Raw genomic sequence first — 23,470 nt, forward strand, 5'->3', positions numbered from 1 at the left:
TTATGAACATGTATGAATATAGCAAACAAAATACCAGCAAGTCCAGCAATTGGTGTGCAGTCAGAAGGGAAAATCCTTCCACTGTACCCAGCGAGCTGTCTTTGCTCACACTTTACCATGCCAATTAATCAATTATTAAATTGAATTGCTGCTTGATGTATTGGCCGTGTCAAGCGTCTCATTTCTAACACTGTAGGTCAGAAGTGGCCAGGGGAGATTCCTGCCCATGTCCCAAGGCCTCTGCTGGGCTGGTTTGGCCCCAGCCGTGGTTGGGAAGCCGCCCTTCCCCTCAGAAGGGCTCTGCCCACCCCGGCCAGGCGCACCCACGCCGCGGACACGTCCCGGGCGATGGCACTGAGTCAGTTCCTGTCCCCATGGCACCGCTCTGTGCTCGAAGGGTGAGCTGGCTTTTTCCTGCCACTGGAAAATACACTTCTTTTACATCCTTTTTAAAATCTTTTTTTCCATTGACACGGGTGTCTAGACTCCACAAAGGGCAGAAGGAAGGTGGGACAGCCCTTCTTCCCGGGTTGTTTCCAACCCCAGTGGGATTGGAGAGTTGGCTGGGTCACAAAGAGCCCCATTCACGAGGTTGTTTTGTCTCCCAGCGTGACATTTTAGGCCTAAAGATCTCTGAGATATTGACAATGCCACCAAAATTGGTTTCAGAGGAGTGTCTCCTGGTTTTCCTCCCCCTGTGGTGGAGGTCTGAGGACCTCACACCCCCCTCTGTCCCTCTTATCCGGAACACAGGAATGGAGCAGTTCCTTCCCCTTGAGCAGGACAGAAGGGCTCAGTGAGGGGCTCCCCTCAGGAGGCCTGGAAAACCCTTTTTTGACCATAACCTCTTGAAAATACTCTTGTTGATAGCCCAAAATAGATCTGATCCGTGATTTCTCAGCACATGTACCCAAATATTCAAATATTTATCTCAGCCCTTTCTGACTGAAGTGTTTTGGATTTGCCACTTTAAAACTGGAACTTTTTTCCTCTCTCCACTTCTCTTCAAAGATGTTTTGCTTCCCCTTAAATGCTGGCAAACTGTGGAAATTGTAGAAATCATTTTTTGCCTTGATTTAAGTGAAAGATCCCATTTAAATCTCCTTTTCCCTAAAGTGTTCCTTTCCGATTTGCTGGTACACGGGACAGCTGTGGATGGGGTAAAACCAAGTCTGAAATGAAACCTCTCCTTGTCTCACTTCAGCAAAGTGAGAAATGCTTCCCCCTGTGTCCTGAGACTGAGACCAATTTTCTGTGAATAAAAACCGAAAAACATGGAGACAAAGAGGAAAAAAAGGATCCAGATGAAGCATCAAGTGAAACCCACAATTTTTTGAGCCACTTTTAATTTGTGCCACACTAAAAAAATCACTATTTGCAGCACAGGGCCACAGCACCTCCAATATGTTTAAGCCAGGGCAGTTTTCCCTCACCAAAAGGCTTTGTGATGTCTCAGAATCTCTCCAAACTCCCACTTCTTACCACATTCTCTCAGATTTTGGTGTTTATGGGGATTTTTTTAGTAATTAAGGGGTGAAATTGAGCCCTGGCATTTTTGAGCTGGTACCAGGAGCTGCTGTGAGGAGTTATCTTCTCCCTCTCTCCTCTTCCCCACCCTGGAAGTGTCACGATTTGATTCCCTCCCGAGATCCTGCTCGGATCCTGCATGGCCAGGAACTCCACATCCAGAACCCGTTACCCCAAAAGCTTTTCTCATGATTGCACAGCTCTGGGTGAGATCTGTTTATTTAAAATATTTTATTGCTCTCTAAAAACCAGTTTTAATAAACTCCAAGGAGATACAAGAAGTAGACCAGCAAAATTATTGAACACACTGAATTGTCTGGAATTTTCTCTGCAGGAGGAGAGCCAGCTCTGTGAGGACAAGTTGAGGAGACCCCATTTTGCCAGAGTTCATCGAGGTTGAGCTCCTCCAGCTGCACCACTTTTAGCCTTAAATTCCAGCACAACTTCAGGTGAAATCAATGATCAATGGATTGGTTTCAGCTGGAGTTTGATCAGCACCTTGCACCTGAGTCAGGTAAGAATAAGATCAACAGTTTTTGGAGATGGAACAAGCCATAGCTGCAGTGTTTGCCAAGGAAAACTCCTCATGAAGGTTTGAGACTCCTTCCCAACTCCTCCTGGTCAGCAGCCACCACTCCACACTGCCTGTCCTTCCTAAAAAGTCCATAACTTCCCACTGCTGCCCTCCAGGAGCCATCCCAGCTTGTCCCAGTGATGCCAGTAAGGTCATGGGTGAGCACGTCTCCAACTCCTTCCCTGTATTTCAGGAGTTTGCAGAGAGGTTGCCCCTGGAGAAGACAAATGACTGCCTGGAGTGGCTGGAATTCCTTCCTCTGATCCTATGGAATCTGCCCTCTGGAGGAAACATGCCATGAGATGGGAAGGGTTGGGCTGTAAGGCAAGAGACCTGCTCCTGTCATCCTCAAACACATGGAGATTGCGCTCCTGAAATTCACAATGTGGGAAGGGAGGGTCTTCCCTAAAGCTCCAGCACCTTTAAGGATATAATATTGGAGTCATCCAAATGGGAATTCCACCCTGACACCGAGTGTGAAATACAGAAATGACACCTCAGGTCACGGCATTTTTTAGGAGTGTTGGGTTCTCCCAACAGAGCAGAGACCTCCCAAGTGGGGTGAGACACGGGTGACCTCCACCCCGAGGAAAACACAGCAGGAGACACCCCCAGCTCCGAGCCCAGACCTTGCCAAGACCATTGGATCCACCACCAAAGCACCTGGACATCTCCCCTCCTCTCCCACGTGGTGTGGCTCTTGAGGACAGGGGTGGCCTTGGCAGGGCTGGGGGACAGCTGGACTCCAGGATTGAAAGGTCCTTTCCCACCTAAAGGACTCTCTGTGATTCAAGTTTCAGGCAGTGTTTTTCCCCCACCACTTCACCTCACTCCATGCCCCAAATCCAAGGAGTTCCCTCCCAGTGACAGGGACAAAGCTCTGTAACTCTGGGGCCAGCCTGCCACCAAAGGAAAGCTTGCTCTGGTTGTGACTGATCTCCAGGGAAAGCTGGCAGCGTCCCTAAGGGAAAATTTTCCTGTGGTTTGCAAGGCAGCACCGCGCTGGGATATTTGAGCAGTGTCCACAGAAGGAGGAATGAGTCACCCCTGCAGCTGGGAAGCCTCTCCCATCCCTCAGCTTGGCCGAAATGGCATTTTCCAGAAGGCACTGTCGCTGTGAGCACGGAGCTGTGGAGTCAGAAGCGGGTGTGATGCTGGGAATTGGGGGTGGGATCCGGCTCCACCAAGGCAGCTCTGCCCACCCCGTTGTGCATGGCATGGACACAGCTCTGGAGCTCTTCCTTGCTCCCTTTTGTGGGGCAAGTGCCACTGGTGGGGACCACCAGGTGTTTCTTCTGCACCTGCTCCAGGATCTGCAGCACCTGGAATGAGGAAATACAGCTGGGAATAGGTTAGGAATTGGGGCAGAACACTGATTTCTTCTCCAGCTGTTGAAATAATCAAACAATCATAAAATAATGGGTTGGAAGTGACCTTTAAAGATCCCCCACGGGCAGGGATGCCTTTCACAAGATCTTCTCTTTCAATTGTCTGGCTGGGTTTTGGGATGGCAGAAGTAATTTCTGTGCTTGGAGGCCTCTGGGATGGATGAACATGGAGAGCCTGCCCCATGGAGGTCCATGACCTTGGATCTCAGAGCCTTTCCATGGACGAATCAGCTCCACCTTGCTCGTTCCCAGCTCCACAGAGGTGCTCCAGTGCTCGGAGCAGGATCAGGACAGAAGCATGGAGCTCTGCTCTTGTCCCTCCCACTAACCTGGGGTAACTCCTCATGCTATCACAGACTTCTTTGTCTCCTACTGAATTGGGAATCCTCAGGTTGAAACTCATTCAATGGAGAAAGGGAATGGAAATTAAATCCATTTGAATTTCACCTGAGACTTGGGGATGATGCCAACTCGGAAGAACCCGATGTTCCCGCTGTCGATCTTGGTGCAGTCCACCACGGTGGAGGCAATGTTCTCTGGAGAAGGGCCTCCACAAAGAACTGCATCCACCTAAAAACAGCAGATTTCCACACCAAATTGCCCTCGGAAAGGGAGAGTTTTCCCTCTCAACAGCAAATAATTCTCATCAAAGGCAAGGCTGCTCCTTCCTGCCCCACTGCAGTGACAGCAGCACTAGATTTGGAGTGAATGAACCTCCAAGCAAGGACAGGGAGAGCTCTGTGGGGTGCAGGTCAGCAGCACAGCACAGGCAGGATCACAGCAGCTGAGGACTCTGGAGAAGTCCCATCCACAAAGAAAATGTGTTTGAAGTTTTGATTCTGGAGGAGTTAGAGATGGAAGATTCATCCCACCTCTTGTTTAAAGCTGCCATGATGACACAAAATGCAAAACCCTCAGAATTCAGCAGTGAAATCTTAGAATCATGGAATCATCCTGAGTTGGAAGGATCCACAGGCACCACCAGTCCAACCCCTGGCCCTGCACAGGACATCCCAACAATTCCACCCTTCCAAAGGCTCCTGGAGCTCGGGCAGCCCCAGGGCCGTGCCCATTCCCTGGGGAGCCTGGGCCATACCCAGCACCTCTGGGGAAGAACCTTTCCTGATCTCCCACCTAAACCAATGAAAGGACATGACCATGGCACTTCCAGGAAAGCTCTAAAGGCCAGGAACATTCTGGAGCTTGGCACCAGTTTTAGACCAGCCCCAGCTTTAGAGGAGAATCCCTGAGTTCTCACAGCCCAATTTCAGCTGGACCCCTGGCACATTCAAGCCCCAGGATTTGATTGCTTGTAAGCAAGAAGGAATTTTTTATTGCTCCCACCATCCCATGTTACCAACTCACGTTGCCAGGCCATAACTACACTGTGTAAAGCAGAAGAGTTTTGATTTCACACCAAGACCTGTGTTTTAAAATCTTCTTTCTCTTTGACACCAGCACGAGGAGCATCCAGGAAATATTTTTTAAATTAGAGGCTTTCCCAGATTCCTGATATCATCCATTGATTTGCCTTCTGGAAACAAAGTGGTTGCATTTTTCCATCCCCACATCTCTTGGTTACCTTATCTCCCAGCTTGGCATACACCTGGTTGTGGTGGGTTGTGTCAGCCTCTCCCGTTGGGTTGGCTGATGTGACCACAATGGGGCCAACCTGGAGACAGAAAAACGGGAGTCAAAGCTCTGAGCAGGACTTTTGGGATAAAAGAGGTGACTCGAGCTCTGAACTTCATCTCTGGAGAGCTCAGTGTGGCTCACCCAGGTGAGACACCTTTGCAGGCAACTACAGCTCCACCAAACTGCATTTGAGTGACCAACACTGATAAATTTGGGTTCAGTGATGGTGGCCATGAAATGACACCTTGCTTTCCAGCAACAGCACTTGCCCAGACCTAGAACAGTCAGGGTATCACAGTTCTGTGGCCACTTTCTGCACCTTCTGAAGGTATTCTGGCCTCAGAGAGGTCCATGCTTCCAACAGTGTTCTAATTGGAAATGAAGTTGTCTGTCAAGGGCATTCTCCTGATCTCCTGATCTGGTGGTTGCTCCTTTTCCCTTCTTTGCTGCCATAATTCCCTCCCAGCTGCCTGCAGACCCCAGCCCTTCTCCAGGAAGGGCTCTGGTCACCAGGGCCAAGGTGCTGTGACTCACCAGGTCGATGAGGTGAGTGGTGACAGAGCAGTCAGGGATGCGGATGGCCACGCTCTGAGGGGTTCCAACGTATTTGGCAGAGTCCTTCATCCCCAGGAAATCCACCCATTCACCTGCACCAAGCAGAGTCACTCAGCCCTTGGAGATTTACATCAGTCCAAACACAATGATCCTAACAGGGATATCCCTATGGAATGTGTGGTATGGCAGGGGTTCACAGTTCTAGGAATTTCAAACCCAAAGCTCTCCAGAGAGCTTGGAATTAACAGCATTTCCTCACCTCTGGGAATGACCAAGCTAATGGGAGATGGCCAGGCAGCCTCCATGAAGTCCCAGAGGAGGGGAGTGAACAAATGCTTGGCAGGTTCCAGTTGCTTTAGGCTGGAAATCCAGAGGGACATGGGGCGATCCTGAGCCTGGCGCTTGGACCTGGAAAGAGGGAAGAAAACATGAGGCTGGAAGTAAGACAAGGGTTTAAATTCAAGGAAAGGAAACTGTTGGAGAGGTCTAGAGCTAAGCCAAGGAGTGCAAGCTCTGCCCCAGGTCACCAGTCTGGAGTAAAAGTAGGACTGTTCAACACTGACTGGACAGGAAGGGACATTAATGATTATTCCCAATCAGAAATATCTATTCCAAATCAAGACTTTAACTCCTTGTGTAGTGATGAGTAAAGGTCCCAACGGCCCAAGATCTGAGGAAACCCCACCAATATGAGGGGCTCCAGCTTACAGCAAGAGTCTGTTGTCACCAGAGGGGTTTCGTTGTGACAACACATAAGAACAATAAAATAAGAACAACAACCATGTAAGAACAATCTCCAAGTAAGAACAATAACCCCCTGCCCCATCTGCCACTGGTTTGGGTTTCCTGTGGTGTCCAAGGCTCCATCAGCCCGCAGTACCCCAGAACACAGCCACAGCCCAACTCTCTCCTTTCCTGCCCTGGATCTCCTCCCCACCGTGCTGTTCCCACCAAGGCTGAGCTGCCTCGTCTCACCGGGTGCTGTGGCCAGCACTCAGCAGCAGCCCCGAGTTCCAGAAGATTCCTGAGCCCTTCCCTGGCGCCAGGACTCACCGGTGAGCCTTCTCCACGGCGTCAGGCCGGCTGCAGGCGGCCACCAGCACGTACACGGTGTCAGTGGGGATGCCACAGGTGCCACCGCTCCTCAGGATATCTGTTGGCATGGGAACAGGGTGGGAGCCCCTGAGGGACGGGCCAGGGGTGGAACTCCCAGAGCAGAGCTGTCACCGTGTGGTGCCCTCCTCTCCCCTTCCCAGCTCTGGCAGTGTGGCTTCCCAGCACTCCTCCAAGGGGACACCTGGCATTTAGGGGGGCTCGGGGCCAGCGTGGAGAGAGCAAGGACCAAGCACTGGCTCTGCTTTCTCCGTGCAAAGCTTTGGTGGTAGCCCCAGCTGGGAGGGTTCCTGGGTCTCAGACCAAGTGACGACTCAGGGAAATGATGCAGGAGACACAGCAGGGAATTTGCTGCTCGACTCAGCTCGTGACTCCTGTAACCACTTCACCGAAATGTCACCACATCATCCAGGTTGCCACATCAAGGCCAGGCTGGATGGGGCTTGGAGTAACCCAGTCTAGTGGAAGGTGTCCCTGCCCAAGATGGGCTTTAAGGTCCTTCCCCACTCAAACCATTCTGTGATCCTCTGACTGGGATAATGTCCTTTTCAGAGTGTTCTGCTACAAAACCTCCCAGAAGTTCCCCACACTGTGCCCTCTGTTCTTCCCTTACCTGCAGTTCTCTTGACTGAGGAAGCCTTCCTGGCGGGCAGGTGAAGGCACTTGGTTGCTCCTGCCCCGACACCGCTGAGCTGCACCATGGGCCTCCCCATGGGAAAGCAGCAACCCTCAAAGGCGCTGCTGGACAGGGCAGCCAGGAAGCAGTAAAAGCTGACCAGCCCAAAGGTGAGGGTGGCAGCGACGTCGTAGCCAGAGGGGAGAGCGTGGATGGCATCCAGCAGGAAGCTGACAGCAACAAGCGTGAACGTGAGGGAGTAGAAGAACCAGGCCATGTTCAAGAAGAGCGAGCAGAAGACAATGAAGCTGTTGAAGAGCATGAAGGCAACGATGCCCACGGCTGCGTGGAAGCTCCTGGCAGTGCCATAGAGGCCACCATACCTGGCCAGGCCCCAGATGATCCACATGACAGAGTAGAGGATGAAGGCACTGCTCTCCAGGGTTTTACCCCGCGCAAAGGCCACCGAGCCGCAAAGAAGCTTCAGGATCCCACCAGCTACCACCACCCATGGAATGACAACGGTGGCAAGGGGAGCCTGGGGGTCTCCTGGGGCTGTCAGAGCAAAAGCAGCCAGGACACTGCAGGCATAGGCAAGGACCTCTGCATCAGCATACTTGGAATAGCCCAGGTAGGGAGCATGAAGGTCTGGCCCCTCACGGAGCTTCAGGAGGCTGCTGCGAGCAAGGAGAGCCTTGACAGCACCCTTCCCTGGAGGGAGCTTAGCCCTTCCCCTCACCCTGTACAGGTGAATCAGAGCCACCAAGGCCGAGGCCACAAAAATGGCCATGTCCACGCCTTGGGGGCCACCTGCGAAAAAACCCCGGGGACTGCAAGCCAAGGCAATGCAGTAGGCGACAAAAACCAGCAAGTACAGGCCATCCACAGGGCTCTGAAGGGAGAGGAAAAGAGCCAAGACAGCAAAAAGAATGGAGAAAACCACCAGGAACGGGGCTGGGAAAGACGGCTCCTCTGGCTGCCAGGTGGGGTACAGGAGGCAGTAACCTCCAGCGAATTTGAGGATGGAAGTGAAGCCAAAGGCTGTGGCCATGAGGACATCCATTGCACGGTAGGACAACACACAGATGCCAATCTGGTAGGTGCCAGCTGCCCACAGCCAGGGCACGTGGCCCAGGAAGAGTGTGTGGGTGACCCCCAGGAGCCTGCAGCCGAAGACGCTGGCTGACAGCGCGTTCAGGAGCAGCCCAGGGGCTGCAAAGGGGTTGGTGCCGCCGGTGCCGCCCCGGCCCTGCTCCTGGGCCTTTTTCCCAGCAAGATCCGTGCCCGGGAGGGCGACTCTCCCTTTGGTCAGGAAGAAGAGCATCCTCCCCAGAGCAAAGTAGCCCCCGACCAGGCAGACGAGGAGGTGGCTGCACGCCACGGCCGAGGGCCCGAGCGAGGAGCTGCAGTGCAGGGCCAGCTCATGGGCACTGGCCAGGGCCAGCGCGGCGGCCAGCAGTGCCAGCACGGGCTTGTGGCACAGGAAGCCCACCAGGGCCACCAGGAGCAGGGCTAGCGTGAGGGTGGCCAGGCCTGGCACCAGGGCGTCGCGGGCGTCCCCCGGCTCGGGCAGCGCGCCCTGCCCAGCCAGGATGAGGATGACTCCATAGCCACTCCAGAAGGCTGACAGGGTCAGGCACAGGGACACCAGCAGGGAGGCGTTCCTGAGGCTCCTCCGGATCCCTGAGGAGCAAAGGGAGACAGGGCTGTGATTTCAGAGAGCAGGATGTGGGAAGCAGGGGTCGGGAAGGGCAGGAAGCAGGATCACTACAGAGCAAGGATCAGCACAGGTCCTGCCTGATGGTGGATTGGTCCAGGAAAAAAGAAGGCTCAGGGGGACCTTATCACTCTACGACTACCTGGAAGGAGGTTGTTGTGAGGGGTTGTTGTCCTGTCTCTTATTCTTCAGGGAGTAAGAGACAGGATAAGAGGAAATGGCCTCAAGTTGTGCCAGGGGAGGTTTAGTTTGAGTATAAGGGAAAACTCCTCATGGAAAGAGTTGTCCAGCCTTGGCACAGATGCCCAGGGCAGTGGTGGAGTCCCCATCCCTGGAAGTGTTCAAAAGACACATGGATGTGGCACTTGAGGACATGGCTTAGTGGTGACCATGGTGACAGTGCTGGTGATGGTTGGACAATCTCTAAGGTGTTCCATCATGAACAATTCTGTGATTTGATGATTCTCTGATTTTGTGTTCTCATTGCTATGAGTTACAAAGAATAAATAATTCAACATTCATTCTAGAAAATGTGGGTTTTTCTCTAGGCAGTGATTATCTTCTCTCAGATAAGTAGAGGCACAGTTTCTTGGCACTTACCCATGGACATTTCAATCCATGGATGCTGAAAGCACTCTCAGAAAGCCCGGGACAGAAATTGTGTATTCTGTGTGTTAAAACCTCTAGATCCTGGTGGAGCATTTGTTTAAAAAAGACATTGATTTCTTTTCTTGCTTATAGAGGAAAAATTTGCTGTGCTGACCCAAAGCCATGGAATGGTTTGAACTGGGAGAGACCTCAAAGCTCATCCCATTCCACCCCCTGCCATGGGCAGGGACAACTTCCACTGTCCCAGGCTGCTCCAAGCCTTGTCCAGCCTGGCCTTGGGCACTGCCAGGGATCCAGGGGCAGCCACAGCTGCTCTGGACAACACACTCCTCTGGGAGAAGGGATGAGTGGTCCAGCGGGGCTGCCATGGTTTGTACCCTGCTGGCAAAGCAGAGCTGGATGTGCAATGCCCTGGGAGGGAGGCTGTGGGCCTGGCCAGCCCCAGATCTTACCTGCATAGGCCAGGAGGGCTGACAAGAGCAGCAGCAGGACTCCGAGGGCTGTGCTGGGGATCAGCGGGGCGGCGCGGGGGGAGCTGTAGAAGTGCACGGCCAGCAAGAGAGAACCTGTGGGACACAAAGAACTCATAAACCCGGCCCAAAACCCAGAGAGAACCAGGGTGGACAGAGCAGGGAATGGAGGGAAAATAACAGGGCAAGATCTGCAAATAGGAAAGCCTAAGGAGCTGAGGGACTGTGACTCGGTTTGTGCCCAAGGTCTCACTTCGTTCTGGGTGCCTGGCTTGAAAAAACTTGAAACTAATCACTTGAGGTTGCCCAGAGAGGTTGTGGATGCCCCATCCAATGAAGGCCAGGTTGGATGGGGCTTGGAGCAGCTGGGCCAAGGGGGAGGTGTCCCTGCCATGGCAGGGGATGGAACTGGATCATCTTTAAGGTCCCTTCCAACCCAAACCATTCTGGGACTGTACGAAAGAGTTTGAAAGTTGGATAAAGGTAAAAATCCATGATATACAAAACTCAGACAGACACACACACCCTGCAGCTGATCCCTCAACCTTGCACTGATGGAAAACCAGCCGAAAAAATCCAGGAAGATGGAGCACAAAGAAGGAGCATGTGAAAGGGAATGAACACAGAAAACAGAGCTGCGGGGAGAAGGGCTGGAAAAGGAAAGGGCAGGAAATTGCATCCAAACTGAGATGATTTACTACAGTGTCTATGAAAACGTTTGGATCTGCTTCCCACCCAGCGTGGAACAAGTACAGAACTTCAGGCCAGCCCTTGGAAGCCAACACAAATATTTTGTTGGCCGCCGAAGCAGGCGCTGGGATCTCTGGATCGAGAAGCTTTCCCCAGGCAGAGAACGGACAAACAGCCTCTTTAGCCCCCTCGGAAAAGGGGGGTGTCCCGGAAAGCTCGTCCCAAGCCCGTGTCCCGTGCCAGGATGCCAGGAGCGGTGCCTACCTGCGGAAATGCCCAGGAGCCCGATGCAGGAATGCAGTGACTCAGCGCCGCTGCCGCCCATCCCTGCGCGCCGCAGCCCCGGCCGAGGGCTGCACTGCTGCCTCTCTTTCCTCCCATGGTCTTTATAACCAAACCATCGCCGCTGCTGCCGGTCCTCCCTGCTCTCCACCCCTTTTCCCTACAGACCTCTTCTGTTCCTGCTCCTCTCTGCATGCGGGAGGAAATGCAAATGAAGTTCTGGCTGCAGTCAGTTTGGGGCTGTGAGTCAGCGTGGGCTGCTGGTAGCTCCCTCCAGAGGCCTCTTAATTTTACTCTTGATTAACCCTTGTTAAAAAAGACACTTGAAAAATAAGGCTGAGGGTTTGTTGCCCTTGCTGCCTTTTTTGCTCCTGCCAGTGAGGAAATGACACTGGTTAAACCGACGGTTTTTGCAAGCATCCACCTCGATGGAGCAAACAAGCCCTCTGCAAGCCCAGCAGCTCCCTGGGGACCACTTGTTTCTCCTCACGCTGACCACAGGCCTGCTGTTTGTCCCTGTCACAGCTCTGAATGCCTGGCACCAGCCCCCTGAGCTGGGCAAACCAGGGCAGACTCAGTGCCATTCCCTCAAAGGTGACTTGTGTCCATCTGTCACTGCACACGCAGCCCCTCCGGCCCAGAGGAGCCTTGGTGGCTCTCCAGGTCAGGAGTGAGTGTCCAACACTGCCAGGACTGTGTCCCAAGGGGGACATGAGGGACCTGTGGGCAGCCTCCTGCTGCTTCCCCTGGGAATGCGTGATCAGGGCATAAAGGTGCTTATGGACAGAGGGGAGGCTGCAGAAAGCACTGGACACTGGCCTGGGGATGGTGTTGAGTCATGGGGCGGGTGGGAATTGTCAGGGAGCTCTTCTGTGAGAGCTGGCAGAGCTCTGTTCTCCTGGTGTGTTGTTTGTGGGGATGGAGCAGTGCAGGGACTGCTCCCTTGAGGGACTCAGCTCCAGTTAAAGCAAATCCCACTCTCCTGAGCAGAAAAAGTTGCAGCACAGCCTGCAGAGCTTTGCACTAACACTGTTAGACTGCCCAAGGCTGGCTCTGCAGAGCTCCTCCAGCAGCCAGCTCTGGTGTTCCTGCTCTGTGATCCCCCCTAAATCCTCTTCCACAGCCAGGGCTGGAGGACTGGAAAGCTTCTGGGAATGGGGCTGCACTGGCTGGAGCTCAGTCAGGCCTGTGGGATCATCCAAGAGGTGTTGGAGCTGTGATGATACCTTAAGTTTTCTCTTTCATGTTTTCAGATTCTGTGCTGCACGGGGGTGCAGCTCTGAGCTCACAGTCAGGGTCACTCAGCTCTTCACAGAGCAGGGACACAAAACAAATCCTTTTGTTGGAGACCAAGGACAACTTTCAGGCCCAAAAGCACAAACAAAGGTGGGCTGAAGGGAGGAACAAGAAGGATGGGACCTCACAACCTGAAGCTGTAATTGAACAATTAAACCCCAAAATGCGAATGAACCAAAACTTATAAAAATTTGAGACCTCGTGACCATTTTGGGTCCATTTTGTGACCATTTTGGATACACCTTGGGTGTAGTCCTGGCCAGGCTCCTGTCCTGCCTGACGTGGATCCTGCAGGCCTTTCAATAAATCCCTGCTTTATCCTCTAGCTCTGCCCAGTCTCTGTTCCAGCTCAGCCTTCCAAGATATCAATGGCAGCATCCAGAACAACCCCAGAGCTTCAGGTCCTGTCAGAGGACCCTGCTCCTCCTGCCTCGGAGCCAGCTGGAGCTCGATGGCAGCTGGATCCAGCTGGATCCCCACCACTGCTCCCAAACCTTCCTGGTATCTCTGACTATGGTCACCCTGCAGCAGGAGGGTCCCTTCCCACCCCTCCTCACTTAATGCAGGTTAAAGTCACCTGTTAATACCAAAGCCCACAGTAAATGTGTACAGCCAGGGCCACCCAGTGGAATAACCCAGCTGAGAAATGTCATTTATCACTCATCTCTTCATAGCAGAGAGATCTTCAGGGCTAACATGTTTATTGAGACAGATGTTTTTCCAAAGGGAAGAAACAAGCCTGCCTGGTCCAGTTGCACCAATTATCCCAGTAAGGGGAACCAGCCCAACCAGTTTACAACCAGCAGGGGGAACTGATGTGGTTTGCAGCAGGCAGGCTGTGGAAACCCTCAGCCTCTGGCCACTTTGTTCCATGGCTAATGGGACTGCTTCTGAAGCAGCTGCAGGAAGGAGAAATTACCTGTTCAGGTTGCAACATCACTCGGCTGTTTTTTCATGCAAGAGGAAAAAATACACCCCTAAACCATAGTTAGGATTCCTCAGATAGCAAAACAAACAGCAGGAGAAAGACTCTGGGTGTTTTTTATGCATATCTCAATTCCTGTTCTGGGCAATAAAAGTAACTGAGAGGCACAGCCTGGGCTGGATCAGTGGGACTGCAAGGCCTCTGTCACGCGTTTCTTGTTTCTACTTGTTCAGGCAGCAGCTGGGTGCCTGAAATCCCTGATTTTGGGAGAAACATGCCCTAAATGAAGTCCCAAGCAGCAGCAGTGAGGCTCCTCCTCAGGCCTGCCCGGCCTGGACACCCTGCCAAGCCACGAGTTCATTACCCACAGGATGTACTTCATGTCTCTCCCAAAAATGACAGAGCCCCAAGGAACATGTCTTATAAATAACCCCTGAAAAACACCCTGCAGCCTTCTTGTGGGAGTTTTTTGTTCTCTCAGCCTCCACAGGGCACAGTTATTTCGCCAGGGCTGGGCTGAAATAGAGAGGTACAGGACCATCTCCATGAGAGCAGAGCCAGGAGGAACGAGCTCCAGACACTGAACCCAGCTGCTGGGGGCCCTCCAGAGCTCAGGGCTCCATGAATTCCCAGTGCCACTTCCCTGGAATTAAATAAATGGTGAGATGGTGCTGTTGATGACAAACCTCATTATTCCCGAGATCAAGAAGTGTTTGGACAATTCTCTCAGGCACAGGGTGGGATTGTTGGGCTGCCCTGTGCAGGGCCAGGAGCTGGACGTTGTGGGGTCCCTTCAAATCTATAACTTCTTTAATTTCTAAACTCAGCAAAGTGTAAAATATCCACATTTGAGAGATGGGATCTGAGGGAAGGAACATTCAGGATCCGAAAAGGAAATGTTGGTGTTGAGAGCCTGAAGCAGCCCGTGCAGGGCAGGGTTCAGAGAATGGGGCACAGAGGGGAATGCACTGGCTGAAACCCCGGCTCTGGGCAGGCTCCCTTTGCTACCATCTCCTGTGCAAAGGTTTTGGTGCTTCAGTCTGAACTAGAATGGAAAATCAACAGCCGAGGAGGAAAAACACAGCTGCTCTGTTGAGCAGGGCACGTCAGCTGGGGCTGCTCTGCAGACAACGTGCTGCGAAGAAGATCTGTAAGGGAGCAGCCAGGGGAGGAAACAAATAATATTTACAAGCCCTGCCTGTGGGACTGGAAATAAAACCTCGTTGCCAGTAAGAGAGGCAGCCCAGCCCTCCCGGGCCCGGCGCTGCTGGGGGAGGGCTGGCGCTATAAAGGCTGCGGGAGCGAGCGGAGCTGAGAGCGGCGGCGGCGCTGCGGGATCCGCGCTGCTCCGGGACCATGGCTAAGCGGGTGGCCGTGGTGCTGGCGGGCTGCGGGGTGTTCGACGGCAGCGAGATCCACGAGGCCTCGGCGGTGCTGGTGCATCTCAGCCGGGAGGGCGCTCAGGTAAGAGGCGCCCGCGGGATCCTGCCCCGGCTCCTTCTCGCGGCTCTGCTCCTGAATCTCTCCCCCCCTTGTCTCTGAGACAAACTGCCCGAAAACCGAGCAGCGGAGCCGGGAGAGACTGAGAGAGATGAGCGATTCCCGGAGTCGCTGGGAGTGCTGTGGAGAGCTCCTGCTCAGCTGTGCTGTACGAAGGGATTGGCGCGGGGATCTGCATCCAATGTACCCAAACTATCCCACAGACTTTCCTGAACGCCTTCTCTCTCTGCTTTTGGCTTGCACATCCTCTTTTCTCTCCTGCTACTCCTGTTTAAAAGACAGTTTGTTTGAAAGTCATATTTTTAAAACCTGCAAAGACTAGAAGTGAAAACAGAATCAGAGAATCTCAGAATGGTTTGGGTTGGGAAGAACTTTAAAGCTCATCCATTTCCACCTCCTGCCATGGGCAGGGACACCTTCCACAGTCCCGGGTTGCTCCAAGCCCTGTCCAGCCTGCCTGGACATTTCCAGGGATGAGAGAACAGACAGGGCTTCGTGAGATAAACTTGAGGGGTAAAAAAAAGATGCAGCTGCTGTAAAAGTCGGGAGAGCCGCTCCGTGAGACTGGGAAAGGAGGGAGGGAAAGCCTCTGGAGCATCACACTCAGCTGTGAACTGCCCGCGTGTCTGGGTCGGAGCCGGGAATGGGAATTGCTGTGTGGACCACAGGGGTGACATAGCCGTGCCAGCCCCCCCAATTCCAAACCGTTCCTACTCTGCCTTCGCTGTTTGGCTCCAGGATAAGACTTGGCCAGACATTTTCTGCACTGTGTGTAATTTTGCCTTTTCTTCTTCTGGAGCTGCTGCAGTCACTTCCCTCCTGCCATACCCCAACCCAGCGGGCTCGGAGCCCGTCCCTCCCTCATCCCTGGATCGGCAGGGGCCTCTAGTGGAGGAAACTCGGGCTCATTTTAATCCCTCCTTTTCCAAGGAAACAGCACAGAATGGAATCTTTCAGTTGGAGGGGAGGAGAGCCCACACCTCCCTCTCCACGGGAAGCTGCCACGATGTTGCCCCCTCAGCCTCCTTGTCTCCCCCCTAGATAATTCCAAAGGCTTCGGCTGCTGCTCACAGGACATTCCATCCAGTCCTGCCCTCCTGGGTACACCTTGGTGTTCCTTAAATCCTTTTCAAATCGTGGGGCCCCCACCTGCACAGGTGGCACAGCCCCAAAATCTCTTCACCACCCTCCGATCTTAATTTCTGCGCATGAGCTTGAAAGTGCTAAAGGAAGGGGAAGCATTTTACAGAAACGTTCTTTGGGAAAACGGTGGGTGGGAAGAGGAAACTCCAAGTCCTGTCCCAGTGGGAGATGGGTGGGACAGCAGCTCTCTGGGTGGTCATCCAGCAAGAGGGATTTATTGGGATATGCATGGACTCTTCAGCCCCCCAAACAAGCAGTTCTGGGCAAAAACTATTAAAGTTTTCCTTCCTCCCTTCCCTCCTTCCTCCATGAAAGCCCCTCAGCATCTCCACTCGCTGCCTGTGCCTTTCCCAAGTTTATCCATCATTCCTGAGGGATAACAGCCCTCTCTGCTCACTCCAGGCTGAGGTTTATGCTCCCAACATGCCCCAGATGCACGTGGTGGACCACGTGAAGGGGCAGCCAACGCCGGAGCAGCGCAATGTCCTGGTGGAAAGCGCCAGGATAGCCAGAGGCAACATCAAGGACCTGGCCACGCTGGATGTCAAGGGGCTGGATGCCCTCATCATTCCAGGTAGAATTGTGTGGGGTCTGCCTGTCCACGGTTTAGATATTCCATAGGTCAGGAATGAGATGGGAGTCATGGGATGGAGAGGGACAGGCTGGAGCAGGGCTTGGAAGGAGAGCCAATTTTAATTCTTTTATTAACCCTGGACAAATGCTGCCAGTCATCCAATCTACATGAGCATTCCACCACGCCATACCCAGCAAAAATCCTGCCCTGGGTATAATCTCCAGCCTGAACTGTTTCTCTTTCCTCAGGTGGCTTTGGGGTGGCAAAAAACCTGAGCACTTGGGCCACGCAGGGCAAGGACTGCAGCATCTCCAAAGAGGTGGAGGGCGTCCTGCGGGCGTTCCACGCTGCCCACAAACCCATTGGGCTGTGCTGCATCTCCCCAGTGCTGGCAGCCAAAATCTTCCCGGGCTGTGAGGTGACCGTGGGACACGACACGGAGTGTGAGCAGTGAGTGACCAGGGGTTGGTGACGATCAGGGTCCCCCCAAAGCCCCCAGGGTCCTGGCCAGGTGGTGGAAGTCTCACAAAGGGCTGAATATTTCTGAGTGCTCAGCTCTGCTGCCCCCAGGGAGGCCTTTAGCAACTCCAGTCCCTTTGGGGACTCTAACAGGGAAAAGTAGAAACTCTGGAAGACTGATTTTATCATTCACAGCAGAAGGAATGCTGTAACACCAGATCTGTTTGCATTTTTGCGACTTGTTTCCACAATTTGGATGGCTTGGAATAAGATACTTTATTTTAAATTAATTAAAATACAATTTATTATTTTAAATTGAGTATTTGCCTCCCTCATGCCTCACAGACCCAGGGTAGGAAAAACCTTTGCTGACTGCAAGGCAGGAACAGGATGGTTACCCAAGGCTTGGGGTGTTAAGAGAGAGAGGGAGTGAATCAGTCTTCAGTCCTACAGAGAAGCTGTGACTGGATTCTCCCAAGAGCAGGCAAGGAATGTTGATGGCTTTTGCTAGGAAGGAGTTTTTTCACTAACTTGGAGGAAGTTGGTGAAAAAAGCCCAGCCCAAACCTAAATCTAGTTGTTGCCCAGGGAAGCTGTGGCTGCTCCATCCCTGGCAGTGCCCAAGGCCAGGCTGGACAGGGAGCACCCTGGGATTGTGGAAGGTGTCCCTGGCCACGGCAGGGCTGGCACTGGGTGGACTTTGAGGTCCCTTTTCACCCAAACAATCCCCAGCTTCTATAAACATGAACACTTGAGTGGGCAGAACCAGGTAGTGGAACATCCAAACTGGAACTTCAGGTCTCATTTTGTCTTTACTTCAGATTTGTAACTCGTTTGAACAGGAGGGGGTTTTTGTATAGTCCTGGAGAACCTCCTCTAGCAGGAAAAGTTTTGCATCTTCCTGGGCAGGTTTTGTGCAGTGACCACAGACTTTTCCCTCGGCCCTTCCCCAGGCACAGTGTGTAGGACGTTCCCCATCCAGGTTTTTACTCCCTGTTCCCTTGCAGGTGGCCTTATGCCAAGACTGCCGAGGCCATGAAGGAGCTGGGCTGCAGGCACGTGAACAGCCAGGTCACCGAGGTGCACGTGGACGCCAGGAACCGCCTGGTGACCACCAGCGCCTTCATGTGCAACGCCCCCATCCACCACATCCACGACGGCGTCGGGAAAATGGTGCGGGAGGTGCTCAGGCTGGCCTGAGCTCCCACGGGCATCCCGCTCCTGCCTCCCTCTCACGTGGCAACAGGAAAAGTGACACCCAGCAGCTCTGCTCCCAGACCTCTGGTGGCTGCTGAGGGGGAGAATCTCGTTGTGTTCTGCCCAGGACACACCACTCCCCGCAGGAGATGGGCTGGGAGCTGCCCTGGGATCGTAGAATGGTTGGGTTGGGAGGGATCCTAAAGCTCTTCTCGTTCCAGTCTCCTCCCACGGGCAGGGCCCCCTCCCACTGTCCCAGGCTGTTCCAGCCTGGCCTTGGGCACTGCCAGGGATCCAGGGGCAGCCACAGCTGCTCTGGGCACCTGTGCCAGGGCCTGCCCACTCTCCCAGGGAGCAATTCCATGCCAACATCCCATCCATCCCTGCCCTCCCTCAGCTTGAGGCCAGGCTCCCACAGGGCTCAGGGTCAGCTGCTCCCCAGCCCCTCCCTCAGAGCAGTGAAGGGGAAGGAACCCAGTTCTGCTACCAAATAAAACCTGATGCTTCTACTGAATTCTGAGCTCTGCTTCTGTCTCTGCCTTTCCCTCTGGATCAGGACAAGCTCTGGGTCAGTTCAGAAAATGATACAGGAAGAATTCCCAGCACCAGGCCCTCCTTGTTTTGCTGGGATTTGTCAGAACCCAGACTGGGGCAGGAATGTGACCCTGGTGAGAGCAGGACCAGCCCTGTGTCGCTGGCCACCTCTGGTGGGAAGAGGTGAAATTCTGCTCCTGCATTAACAGAACCAGAGAATTCCAGGTTGGAGGGATCTCAAGGCTCACCTGGTCCAACCTTTCTTGGTAAAAATGCTGTCTAGACAAGATGTCCCGATGGATCCCAAAGTGTCCCAACTTGGGGAATTCACCACTTCCAACTGCTGATTTTTTCATGGTGAAAAATTGTCCTCTGGTGCCCATTCAGAATCTCCCCAGGAATAACCTGTACAGATTATCCCTTGTGCTTTCCATGAGTCCTCATAAAAAGGAGTTTCTTTCTCTTTTGTAGCCACCCTTCAAATACCAATCATGGTGACAGGATCTCCCCTAAATCTCAATTTTCCAAGCTCAGTTCTCTCAGCCTCTCCTCACACAGGAGCTTCCCAGGCCTTGCATCATCTTTATGGCCTTTCTCTGGATCCTCTCCAGCCTGGCCACATCTTCTTTTGGCAAAGTGGGGATCAAAACTCTTTCTACAAATCTGATGGCTTAAAATAAGACTTTATTTGAAATCCAATCCCACCTGCAGCCTCTGAGCATTCCTGCAAGCACCGAGCTCTCAGCAGCAGCACTGGGAATTTCCTTCTGCTAAGATTTCTTTTGCCATGTGAACTGAACACAAGGTAAGTTGCAGCAGTTTGTTTTTATTTTGAGTTTAAAGAATGCCCTAAAAAGGAGGGGAAGGGATAATCCTCATTAAACAAGTCCTATTGGTCCCTGCAAATACATCATAAAAAGAGTAGGGCCCAAACCAAGACATAAACCCAAACCAGATTTCCATTGAGCAGCGGATTGACACTGTCTGGTTTTGAGTCATCTCTTTACCAAACTGGAATCATTTGGACCCAAGTCAGAAAAGGATCTGAATTTGGTCCCAAAAAAGTGATTTGTGTATTTAAAGCAGTGTAAACATCATAACCAGCAACCATGTTGCTGCCTGTAAACAGGGTGGTGCAAACTGCTCCCAAACACCTTTAGAACTTCTAAACAAAAAAATTGTACACAAAAAAACTTCTAACAGAACTGACCTGTATTTTCTGCTGCCTCCAAAGAAATCAAGACACTACAGAAGTGAGGCCCCCACCTAAGGGATGTACACAAGTGCCAGGGAATGAATTCCACCGGGCTTCAGTAAAGGCTGGTCTTCTTCATGATCCTCAGGAACTCCTGCTCGCTCACTTCCCCATCCCCATCCCGATCTGCCTCGTCAATCATCTCCTGCAAGAGATGAGAGGTCAGCAGTTAGCTGTGGGGTTTATTGGGAATTCCCGGATCCACTCAGAATTCCCGGATCCACTCAGAATTCCCGCCACTCTTTAGCTGTGCTGGAGGGGAGAGTGTTGGCTCAAGCTCAGCCAAAATATTTCCTGCAATCTGTTTTTCTGGGTGTTTTTATAGAGAAATCTGACCAGGAAATATTACAGGAAAAGTCCTGGGGGAAGCCAAGTGCTTGGAGCAGAGTCATTCCTGTCACATCACTGCTGCTCCACAGTGGGTGATCCCTATCCTACATCCACGTGGGCTCAACCCATCCTGGACCTCAAAATCCACAGATCAGAAATCCCTCCCTTCCTCCCAGCTCTGGCACAAAGATCCCAGAACCCCAGGTCCAAACCTGCAGCTCTTCATCTGTGAGGTTCTCCCCCAGCTCTTTGGCCACGCGTTTGAGGTTTTTGAAAGAGATTTTTCCAGTTTCATCATCATCAAAGAGCTTGAAAGCTTTGAGAATCTCCTCTTTGGAATCTTTTTCAGCCTTAAGGAAGAGAGAACGAGTTCAAGGTAGAAAAGGAGTGGTTGTGTTGTAGGCGACACTGCAAGTTTTGAAAGATCTGATAGACTGAGAAACCCTTGAGAACAAATAAAGGAGTCTGGGCAGCTGGAATTACACATAAAAGCTGAAAGGAGACAGAGACACAGCCAGAATTCCAGAATTTCAGGGAATTTTTTTTCTGACACAACCAGAACTCCAGAATTTCAGGCTTTCAGGGATTTTTTTTTCTGTCCCTAACAGCCAGATATCTTTTTCACTATCAGGATCTCACTATCAGGATCTTCCACTATTAAATATCTGGGTTTTAAAAAATATTTTTCAAAGCAGAGATTAAATCTGTAAATTAGAATTCATGGAAAGGAAACACCCCCATGCCAGACAACAACCCTCCAAAAGCTTCCTGCAGGCCTGAGCTGGTTTCCCTCTGTGAGAAAACCTTTCTTCCCTTTCTTCAAACACAAAAATCACCTCTAGTTGTCAAAGAAACCTGCTAATGATGTCACAATTTTAATTTTTCCCTGAAAAATGAGAGAATCAAAGATAGGGATTCTTCCAACTTTTATACATTTAATTGTAAGGATTAAAATAGTGCTTTAATTTCCCTCTAAACCCAAATGGAGATCAAGGCTCCTCATCCACCTTCAAAATTCCCTTTGTTTGGAGCTGTAAAACATCCATACCATTTTCTGTGACATCACTGCCAGGAAGTCACTGAAGCTGATTTTTCCTGTCCCTTCCTTATCGATGTCTGAGATCATTTTCTTGATCTCTTCTTTCTTAGGTTCAAACCCCAGGGCCCTCATGGCCACCTGGAAGGACAGAGTAAGTCATAAATCCTACAGAATTATCACCAAAACCACAGGAGAGGGGGAAAAAGTGAATTTTCTGTCAAAAATTCCCTGTGTTCTGGAAAACCGGGCAAGCTGAGAGTGAGGCTGCTCTGCACTCACATCAGGATGCGGAGAACAGGGAGAGAAACATTCCTGTTCTGGAATCATCCCTCAGCTAATCCAGGAATTTCCTACACCATCTTGAACTGGTCAGCCACAGGGAATTTAAAGAAGTTTATTTTTCATGCTGGTGATAAGAATCTTGTTGGGAAAATATTTTTCCTCCTTTGATAAAGGGCCAGTAACAACAATAATAAAGAACCATTAAATAGTCAACAAGGAGGTAAAACCCCCCCACCTTTTTAATGTGCACAACATCTTTTTTTGATGCTTTATGAACACAGAAGGAGTCGGGTCAGAAAGCACAGAATTGTACAGGAATTTTGGGCAGCCTGGCCTTAAACACACTGGATAAGAGCAATAAAGAGCTGCAACTGAAGAGAAAATTGTGCCTTTTGCCCACCACCAGGTTTTCTTCTGGAGGGAGGAAACCCAGGAAACTCCTGTGCTTTTTGAGGCTATTTTAGCATTTATGGCCCTGTTCGTTTAGAACTCCAGTGAGCTCCAGCCCCAGGGAAACCCCGACCTTCAGTTCCTTGACATCGATGCTGCCGCTGCCATTGGTGTCGAAGAGCTCGAAGGCCTCGCGGATCTCCCGCTGCTGCTCCTCCGGCAGCTCCAGCTTGGGGCTCGCCCTCCTCCTCGGGGCCGCGGCTCCCAGCGACGGCTTCTTAAAGCCGGAGGCCTCGGCACGGTACAGCGGGGGGTCAGGGCGGGGGGACGGGGGCACCCGGGGGGACCCCTCACTGCCCCGGGGGGACCCAGCACTGCCCCGGGGGGACCCAGCACTGCCCCGGGGTACCCAGCACTGCCCCGGGGTACCCAGCACTGCCCCGGAGCCCCCAGCACTGCCCCGGGGGTACCCAGCACTGCCCCCGAGCCCCCAGCACTGCCCCGGGGGACCCAGCACTGCCCCGGGGGACCCAGCACTGCCCCGGGGGGACCCAGCACTGCCCCGGGGGACCCAGCACTGCCCCGGGGGGACCCAGCACTGCCCCGGGGGGACCCAGTACTGCCCCGGGGGGACCCAGCACTGCCCCGGGGGGACCCAGCACTGCCCCGGGGGGACCCAGCACTGCCCCGGGGTACCCAGCACTGCCCCGGGGATAGCCAGCACTGCCCCGGGGATAGCCAGCACTGCCCCGGGGATAGCCAGCACTTCCCCGGAGCCTCCCTCACTGCCCCGGAGCCTCCCTCACAGCTCCTGAACCCCCCTTACTGCCTCTGAGCCCCCCTCACTGTCTCTGAGCCCCCCCTCACTGCCCCGGAGCCCCCATCACGCCCCTGAGCCCCCATCACGGACCCAGAGCGTTGTCACAACCCCAGAGCCCACTCACAGTTCCTGTGCCGCCTCACAGCGCTTGAGCCCCCATTACGGACCCTGAGCCCCCTTCACAATTCCTGAACTCCATCACGGCCCTTGAGTTCCTGAGCCCCCTCACAGCTTCTGATTCTCCTCAGTGCCCTCGCCGGCCCCTCAGCGCCCTCGCCGTCCCCTGACAGCCCCGTGACCGCTCCCGAGTCCCTCACGGCCCCTCACGTCCGCCCTCACCATCCCGCCGGCTTCACGCCTGGCAGCCTCAATGTCGCGCCCTCCCATTGGCTGTATCGCCCCCACGCCGCTGCTATGGCAACGCGTGCTCCTATTGGCTGGCGTGTGGCGGAGCCAAAGGTGAATGAGCGCGTGGGAGAATCTCCTCCTTTCTTCAACGCGATTGGCCGGAGTGTTGAGGGGTTGGACCAATCAGCGAGCTAAAACGGACT

At 52.9% G+C, this 23,470-nt stretch overlaps 3 protein-coding genes across 5 annotated transcripts; 1 reads left to right on the plus strand and 2 right to left on the minus strand.

Annotated features, from left to right (window-relative positions):
- Window positions 1-1,739: 1,739 nt before the first annotated feature.
- LOC134560608 (uncharacterized) lies at window positions 1,740-11,379 on the minus strand. Its single transcript, XM_063416775.1, has 9 exons — window positions 11,159-11,379; window positions 10,187-10,300; window positions 7,406-9,091; window positions 6,733-6,832; window positions 5,939-6,087; window positions 5,659-5,771; window positions 5,072-5,161; window positions 3,937-4,059; window positions 1,740-3,423 (listed from the first exon to the last, which is right to left on the minus strand). The coding sequence occupies exons 1-9, from the start codon at window positions 11,217-11,219 to the stop codon at window positions 3,238-3,240; spliced, it is 2,622 nt and encodes an 873-aa protein (XP_063272845.1). The 5' UTR covers window positions 11,220-11,379; the 3' UTR covers window positions 1,740-3,237.
- A 3,264-nt stretch (window positions 11,380-14,643) lies between these two features.
- On the plus strand, window positions 14,644-18,783 carry LOC134560577 (putative glutamine amidotransferase-like class 1 domain-containing protein 3B, mitochondrial). The gene is made up of 4 exons (XM_063416738.1): window positions 14,644-14,861; window positions 16,443-16,614; window positions 16,863-17,064; window positions 18,080-18,783. Exons 1-4 carry the CDS (start codon window positions 14,754-14,756, stop codon window positions 18,270-18,272), a joined length of 675 nt encoding a protein of 224 aa, XP_063272808.1. The 5' UTR covers window positions 14,644-14,753; the 3' UTR covers window positions 18,273-18,783.
- Window positions 14,882-23,364, minus strand: LOC134560578 (centrin-2-like). 3 transcript variants are annotated; one of them, XR_010082758.1, is made up of 6 exons: window positions 23,259-23,364; window positions 22,233-22,391; window positions 21,437-21,565; window positions 20,601-20,738; window positions 20,014-20,203; window positions 14,882-15,164 (listed from the first exon to the last, which is right to left on the minus strand). XR_010082758.1 is itself a non-coding variant. In XM_063416739.1 (5 exons), exons 1-5 carry the CDS (start codon window positions 23,304-23,306, stop codon window positions 20,114-20,116), a joined length of 564 nt encoding a protein of 187 aa, XP_063272809.1. In that variant the 5' UTR covers window positions 23,307-23,364; the 3' UTR covers window positions 19,834-20,113. The 3 variants fall into 3 exon arrangements, 1 of the variants encoding a protein (XP_063272809.1); XR_010082757.1 differs by lacking the exon at window positions 14,882-15,164 and adding an exon at window positions 18,286-19,652; XM_063416739.1 differs by lacking the exon at window positions 14,882-15,164 and having other exon boundaries at window positions 19,834-20,203.
- Between the last annotated feature and the right edge of the window lie 106 nt (window positions 23,365-23,470).

Source organism: Prinia subflava, chromosome 20 (genome assembly GCF_021018805.1).
Source record: "Prinia subflava isolate CZ2003 ecotype Zambia chromosome 20, Cam_Psub_1.2, whole genome shotgun sequence".
In the NCBI taxonomy this organism is placed as follows: Eukaryota; Metazoa; Chordata; class Aves; order Passeriformes; family Cisticolidae; genus Prinia; species Prinia subflava.